The sequence below is a fragment of the Nestor notabilis genome, unplaced genomic scaffold (assembly GCF_000696875.1).
Source record: "Nestor notabilis isolate BGI_N333 unplaced genomic scaffold, ASM69687v1 scaffold27821, whole genome shotgun sequence".
NCBI classification, from domain to species: Eukaryota; Metazoa; Chordata; class Aves; order Psittaciformes; family Psittacidae; genus Nestor; species Nestor notabilis.
Window position 1 is genome coordinate 1 of NW_009915568.1, and position 8,480 is coordinate 8,480.

General features: G+C 38.9%; 1 protein-coding gene across 1 annotated transcript; it reads right to left on the bottom strand.

Annotated features, from left to right (window-relative positions):
- Window positions 1–697: 697 nt before the first annotated feature.
- Window positions 698–5,968, bottom strand: LOC104413279 (histone-lysine N-methyltransferase EZH2-like; the record flags this gene model as incomplete). Its single annotated transcript, XM_010024217.1, has 4 exons — window positions 5,852–5,968; window positions 5,225–5,353; window positions 2,168–2,284; window positions 698–818 (listed from the first exon to the last, which is right to left on the bottom strand). Coding segments are annotated over exons 1-4 (484 nt in total), but the record flags the coding sequence as incomplete, so codon positions are not given.
- Between the last annotated feature and the right edge of the window lie 2,512 nt (window positions 5,969–8,480).

The following is an 8,480-nucleotide window of genomic DNA, read 5'->3' on the forward strand; positions in this document are numbered from 1 at the left end:
TATATATATATATATATTTAGTGTACCAACAGAAGGATACAAATTTGCTCTATAAACTGACTTATAGAAAAGAGGGTTTTAAATAGCTGGTAATTTTCCTAAAGGAGAAAAAAACCAAAAAAACAAAAACCCACAAGAGATTTTCTATCAAATCACATTGGCAAATATCACTATCAGAGTTTTGCATACTTCTCCTGCCACTTTCTGCTAGGCAGGATACACGCAGAGAAATTACACTATTATATTCTAAAGCTCTGAGCACAAAATTGAAAACCAAGAACTTCTCCAAGCTGCACCTAGGCATTATGATCACAAAATGGTTTAGGTTGGAAGGGACCTTAAAGCTCATCTAGTTCCAACCCCCTGCCATGGGCAGGGACATTTTCCACTGGACCAGGTTGCTCCAAGCCCCGTCCAACCTGGCCTTGAACACTGCCAGGGCTGATGAACCACTGTATGGTTTAGGGAAAATGTTGAAGTGTTTAATTTCTCTGTACTGCTACTATAACACTTCACAGCCTTATAGAAATGCAAAGCAACTTATTTAAATAAGAAAATCTTATATCCAATGTTTATACAACACAGGGATTCTAGAGATACTACTGTAATAATCAAGCATCAGGCCTTAACAAGCAACACCAACAACAATAATTTATGTAGGAAGAAGTGATTAGTATACCTGAGTGTTTGGGCTCACCTCTGTCTCCATGCACTTTCCCATCATAGTTCTTGATCAGTTCTTCAATAAAGGTACCATCCTGGTCAAGCACTTCATCCCCCATATATGGAATGTTATGTAAAACAGTTTCATCCTCTACCTAGTAGCAACAGTTATAATCAAACTATTTTAAATTGCATTTTCAATTAAGCATTTCTGCATTGCTATTTTCAGTTAACTAGCTTCGCTGCTTTAGCAAATTTACCATTAACTGGATAAATAAAACAAAACCTTCATCTTTGGTTTTACATCTAACGATTTTACATACTAGTGATGACTAGCTCAAGATACTGACACTAGCATCTAACATTCAAGTTAGCAGGGTGTTTCCAAAATGCTTTCGCTACTGAACTACAGTAAGCTGCTTAGCTTTGGGAAGCCTGCATTTGATAAGTTCATTCTCCCTACCCTGGTTCTCTTCCACAGTAATGTGCAATGGAAACCTACCCTTCAGTGCTTTGCCAGAGATAAGAAAATATGATACAAAAAGGCTCTAAATTCAAGTTGCCTAAACAGCAAGCACAAAAACATGCCTCACCATTTAATCTGAACTCCACTGTCATTTTTTTTTGTGTCTGTATATAGACTAAAAGAATGAATACTCCCATGTTTTATCATTAGAATTTATGGCCCCTGATTCTCAGTTGTACCTTCCAATACAGCAGAACCACCTTCTATTGTTAAGAAAATAAACGTAAATATTGCTGCTGATCATGATTCTGCAGTAGTGCAAAATATCCAAACACTGATGAATTGAAGGCAAGTAGAAAAATGTGTGGAAGAACTCTGTACATATGCTGATAAAACAGGTTATTTAAATCACTTTGCTATTATCATAATAACCTGTCAGCAAAGGTGATCATATATAAAATGCTGTGACAAAGATTTGTAATAAGCTAAGCTTTTCAACAAGCCAAATACCTGCATCAGAAATCTAACATTATGGCTTCTGCACACAGTGAAGCTAATAAGAAGAAAAGGCTATACTCAGTTGCTGTGTAAGAATGACCATTACGTGGGGAGCCTATTTCAGGATTAAATTCTCTTTATTCCACAAGAATTACTGTTCTGCTGCAGGTACATTGGTTGATTGTCTTGCATAAACACATTCATTTTCTTCAGAAAACATTTCTCATTACACTAATTGTATGCTTTCAAATACATTTGTTAAATGCCACACAAGAACTGGTCAACTGAATTCAATAAACTCGGGGTATTTCTACAGCAAGGTTTTAGAGATACTTCAGTTCACTGAGAACTGAATTTGAAATCAAAGTTACTTGGTTGTGTTATTATTTTATTTGGTGGGCCCTATTTCTGATTATTACTTCCTATTACCAATACAAAAGAGAAGAAGCTTAACTGGCAACAGATTTTTGCTGATTTATTCCCAAATTAACCCTTCCCTTTCCTCCACACATTTCTCCTCCCAGAACTTTATAAACTTACCATAAAATTCTGTTGAAGGGGAGACCAAGAATACATTATAGGCACAGAAGCAACAGCATTGAGAGTCTTCAGTGGGATAACTTGTTTTGGAAAATCTATATCACTGGTAACAGAGCACTGGAAAAAAAAGAGGGTGAAGTTACACTTACAGAGCAACAACAGAAACTAAAAGAAACAAAAAAAAATCATCACAGAACACCACTCTATAATGTACAAAATTCAAAGTGTTTGTCAAAATGAGCCATATCAGCCTTTGAAAAATGCATCAGAGTTTTAGGGTATAATAGTAAAAATAGGTTTAGCAGGAAAAGAGACACAATTATTTCTGTGTCAATACCTTCGCTAATAGATCATGATTTTTTCCCCCACACTTATTACTAAGTGGCTGTGATAGTATTTTACTCAGAGCATTCAATCTGCAAGACAAATTATCTTTGGTATCTCAAAACAGATTTAGCGCCTGTTGCTGTTAATACTCTCACTGATGTTAGGGTATTTACTCAAGCCATCAGAGAGGCAACTGAATTCCCCTGGCTCCAGAACAATACACTGCAGAAATCATTTATTATTTATGGGTTTAAAAAATTTAAATTTTACATTAATGCCAGCAAGACATCTTATGGAAATAAATTCTCCGTATGTCTTAACTCCTGCCCTGTTTCCCCCATTATGCCTGTTTATCTTTAGCCTACCCTCAAGCCTTTGATTATGCTTAACTGTTTACAAAGGAAAAACAAAAATTAACTCTTAATATGCAACTCTGGATATGTCAATGATTTTTTCAGCTCTAGGACTTGATTTTTATTTAGATTCAGAGGTTATCCAAAAGATAAACATGCCATAGAAATACAGATAGCTTCTAGGTTATTCTTGCATCTATTCAACAGGTAACAGATACAGACCAACTTTTCTCAAGTACTTGGACAGCAGTACGAAGAACTCTGGAAGAAAAGTTACAAACAAAAGCAGACAGGAACATACAAAGCTAGGGAGAGCACAACAAAGAGAATTTGGAGGTAGGTAAAACAAAGTTTAGAACAGCTATCATAGCTACCTGAAAGGAAAAAAGGAAGTGGAGACAAAAGATCTTTCTCCTTTCCAGAAGGGAAAGATGAACAGAGCTTCACATTTCTAAAGAAATACACAAAGTAATGTAACAAACAGTATACAGAGACAGTACCCCGGTAGAATGACACAAGCCAGATTTATTTCTTTTCTTTTTTAATCTGCAGCACATGAAATTAGATTTCTGCTGCGTATACCAACACTCAAGATACTGTCCTATGCTAGTGCTTTATTTCCATTTCAGGTTAATGTTTAATTTCCTAGCTAGCAGCCATCTAGCATATTTTTCATGTATTTTTAGAAGAAAAATACAAACTAAAACAATTATTACTTTTATCTTTGGAACTAGAAGTCTCAGGCTGACAAATGAACTATGTCAAAATGACTAACTGTTTGGTACCAAGTCTCAGTTACGTTGCCCCATTGTTTTGGAATGGAACTCAGCTTAATGTTTATTAGGCTAGCATAGGACATGTTATGGCCTCCTGCTGATGCTGACTGGGCTATCCATTGGCAAAAACCTATATGTCACCAGTGATGCCCTGCAGTCTTCACCAAACACAAGAGGTTTTCACACAGCATTTCTATTTTGAAGAAATCCAGCATATTAAGAAAAAAAAGGAAGGGGGAAAAAAAAAAAAAAAAGAAAAAAAAGAAGATTTTTAAAGGAATTTTTTTAAGCCCCCACCATTTTCTTGTTTCACTTCTCTCACTATAAATGATGGCAATCCTAAATCAAGCAGTGGAGTTCTGATTCATGAGACAGAGCCTGGATTTGAGAATGCCATAATTAGCATGCTCTAGCAATCCAGGCAGGAAATCAATTCAGGCAGGAAATTAACATAAAATAATAGTGAAACAAGCTAAACAACAAAAAAAGAAGAAAATAAAGAGGAATGGTAAGAAATCATCTTCTAACAAAAAAAAAAAAAAAAAAAAAAAAGTGAAAACTGGATGTGTACCTGTATCAGACATTCTGATCCTACAGTGCCATATAATAGGTATAGAGCTGTACCTGACTAATTGCATATTCAGTCATGTTTAAAAGAAAACACTCTGGCAAAGGTCATTGCCTGTTTGCATTTGATCATGCATGCACACAAATGCACCTCTGTGACACACACCCCCTCAGTTCCCCAATAAAACTTCAAGGAAATTTGTCAGATTTTCCTAAAGAGAAAGCTTTTGGACTTAGGTTTGTGGGGTTTTTTTACCCTGTTCACAGTAAAGTCTTTTCATTCTCATTCTAATGAAAAAAGTTAGCTTTTCAGATTATTGCACACGAAACACCAAACCAGCTTAGTTTGGAGAAGTGCCTAAAGAGCAACTGAGAAAGAAGAGAAATTAAGCTGGGCTGAACACAGAAAGTTGGGAGTACGCTGAAACCACTGCTTGAGCTGCCACATGAAAGCCAGTTTATGTGCTCAAACTGCATCACGATCATGGAAGTGGATTTCACAAGTCTAGTGCCCAGTCTGCTTGTGCAACAAAAGGATGCATCAACTCAACGAACTCCTTTCAGAACCTCTGTGGTTAAATTACTTTAATAGAAAGAAGATTTTGTCAAGTGGGTATGCTCACAGCTTTCATGTGCTTTGGCTCACTAAGAACCAAACTAACTACTCATTCATTCTACTGGCGATCAGCTCAAATAAGAGCAAGATTAAACTCCCAGTATCAGTGAGACAGTTAATCAGTTTGATTAAAGGATGCTGCAGTAAGATCCGAGTATTACCATAAATAAAGGAGTTTCACTTTTGTGTGTTGTTCCAAGCTAGGTAGCCTGCTACATACTTATTGCTTTTCAGAAGTTGTATGATTGAAGTAGTAAATAACAAACAAATTCTTTAAGAGACTCATACAAAAAATATTTAGCTGCCAAGTCATGTCATGCTGGAAAAAAATAACAAAGAACAGGCAACTTTCCAGTAATAAAACAAAAACGTGTTAACAACCTTTCAAGTGGGATTACCACAACACATGTTAACCAACCTCCCTGGTCCCGCGCAATGAGCTCACAGAAGTCATGATGTGAACAGGCTGTATCCTACGTTGTTTCCATTCTTGATTTAAGATTTCTGTTCTTTCCAGTATCTTCTGACGATTAGAATTAAACATACTCTAAAAATTAATCACAATTGTAAACGTTACAAGTAAATCAAAGACTCTAACTTCAGCTGCTAGCATCTTAAGGCATTATAACATTTACTAGAACAATAAATCAAATTACATAGGATGTAAAAAGTGGCCAAAACTCAAAACGTCCAAATTTTGTTGAAATGTCACAACCCCTTTCTTTGACTCGACCCATGTTTTCATGTTAGAGACTTAGAGTTTCAGCATGGAATTAAATTCCAAATAGAACAGGAAAGAACACGTGGCTAAAGAAGTTGCCGTACTTGCCCTCCACCATCTTTTCTGACACTTAGCATGCCTGCTTCAATCACATATAAATGTATCATACCTGTTTATAAGATCAGAGTTAAGAGAAGTTTTCAGTATGCTAACAAAGTATTTAACGAAACTGTTATTGCAGGTGTGAACTGCAGGACAACTCATACTTCAGAAGATCAGGTTCTGTATCATTTTTTAAGCAATAGAGCCAAAAGGTGACAATACCTTTACTTCATCTGCACGTCGGAACCTCTTGAGCTGCCTCAGCCTCATATATTCTGATTTCACACGTTTTCGCCAACAAATTGGTCCCTTTTCAGATTTTTTTCCGGTTTGACCCATGATTATCCTACAAGAGACAATGTGATATTAATCTTACCAGCTCTGACACCACCGCTTACAAAGCAGGTTAGAGTTAAGTTAGGTAGGATAGAGACATTCCTGTAATACCTTTCATACTGAACTCCTTTGATTCCTTTCAATCAGACACTTGCAATCCCATCCCAATCCAAAGAAAATAAAATAAGTAATAATTAAAAAATACATACTTAAGTGACAGACACCAGAATTTTAATTACAAATCAGTGGGACGCTTCACATTTGCTTTAAGCACTTCTAATGCCTTTATAGAGAAAGATACTTAATGGATTTAAAAGGGAATCTTCATCAGGGACTGTAGCGATAGGACAAGGGATGATGGGTTCAAACTGAAACAGGAGAAGTTCAGGTTAGATATAAAGGAAGAAGTTCTTCCCTGTGAGGGTGCTGAGGCGCTGGCACAGGGTGCCCAGAGAAGTGGCGACTGCCCAATCCCTGGCAGTGTTCAAGGCCAGGCTGGACAGAGCCTTGGGCAACATGGTCTAGTGTGAGGTGTCCCTGCCCATGGCAGGGGGTTGGAACTGGATGATCTTACGGTCCTTTCCAACCCATGTCAGTCTATGATTCTATACATCTAGATTACCACTGCAAAGATACACACTGGAATCATCGCAGTCTCATAAATCAATTTCTGTACAGTTGTTTATGGCAGACAAACCCTTCCCTCCTTGCATAAAGGGTCTTCTTCAGTAAGATACCAACTCCCTGAATAGACTTCCGGAGTTGATTTCAAGTGCAGAGAGGTACCCCAAAGTCCCATCCACCTACCCAACCACTCAAGTGTCAAAAAGTTCTAGAAATTCGGACAAAAAGAGTTTTGAAACAGCCAGAATGAGACGACTTGCTCTTTTCCCAAGTATCCTACAAAACCCCAACCTGTGCAGCTGACTGCAAACAGGACACAGATTCCAACTTTTACTGGTCGCCTTCCTAGTACCAAGTGCTTCATTTTGATATTGCAGGACTGTTGGCAACGTGGTTGTATTTTTACATTATAATCCAAATGCATTGCTAGAATATGCCAATCTGCTCGGCATTTTTCAAACTCCAGGACCGTATGCTGTGACTATGCTGGCAGCGACTATTTTGACAGCATCCTGAAACAAAACCACAACATCCAAGCCTGGCTTCCTCTCAAGAGTTGTACTGTAACAATCCACAGGATTTCACTGAATAGCTCAAAATAGCATTCACGATAGCCATTGTGGGCTGAAAGGCTGAAATGCTGAGTTGCCTAAGGTTAATACATTCTCAAAAAAGCATAATCGATTTGAGCACAGAAACATAGAATCAACTAGGTTGCAAAAGACTTTTAAGATCATCAAATCCAACTGTTGCCCCACAACTGCAGACTCCACCACTAAACCACGTCACTGAGGGCCTTGTCTACATGGTTTTTGAACACTTCCAGGGATGATGATTCCAGCACTGCCCTGGGCAGCCTATTCCAATGCCTGAGCACCCTTTCAGTAAAGAAGTTTTCCTAATATCCAATCTAAAATCTCCCCTGCCACAACTTGAGACTGTTCCCTCTTCTCCTATCACTTGCTACTTGGGAGAAGACACCAGCCACCTCCTGGCCGCATCCTCTTTTCATATAGTTGTAGAGAACAATAAGGTCCCCCCTGAGCCTTCTCTTCTTACAGACTAAACCCCCCAGGTCCCTCAGCTGTTCCTCATCACACTTGTGCTCCAGGCCCTGCACCAGCTCCATGACCTTCTCTGGCCCCGCTCCAGCACCTCAATGTCTCTCTTGTAGCGAGAGGCCCAGAACTGAACATAGGATTTGAGGTACAGCCTCACCAGTGCCCAGCACAGAGAGATGATCACTACCCTAGCCCTGCTGGCCACACTAGTGCTGATATAGGCCAGGATGCCACTGGCCTTCATGGCTGCCTGGGCACGAGCTGCTCATGTTCAGCCAGCCATTGACCAGCACCCCCAGTTCCTTTTCTGCCAAGCAGCTTTCCGTCCACTCTTCCCCAAGCCTGGAGTGTTGCATGAGGTTGTTGTGGCCCAAACACAGGACCCAGCACTTGCCTTTTTGAACCTCATACAATTCGCCACAGCCCATCAATCCAGCCTGTCCAGATCCCTCAAACAATGACAGCCCTTCTAATAATCAAGGTAGGTAAAGATCAACTAAGGTGTCTTCTTCAGGCTGGAGTCAAATGCCCAGTGCCTCTTCCCCTGCCCCACACCACAGCTCCCCAGCAGCCATGTGTACAGCTTTATCCAAGTTATTGAAAGTTCTTTGCTGCTGTAGGCAGAGCTCTATTTTCAGCAGTTTTGTACAGGCCAAATTTGAGTTCTATCAGACTTTATGATGATGCAGGGGTGGGGACCAATAACAAACCTGTTTATTCTCAATACAGGTTCATTTACATTGACACATTTACACTGAATATGTAATAGTCTATGAGAGCCTGACACCCATTCTTATGCAAGATATTAAACTATATTTTGTAAGAAAAAC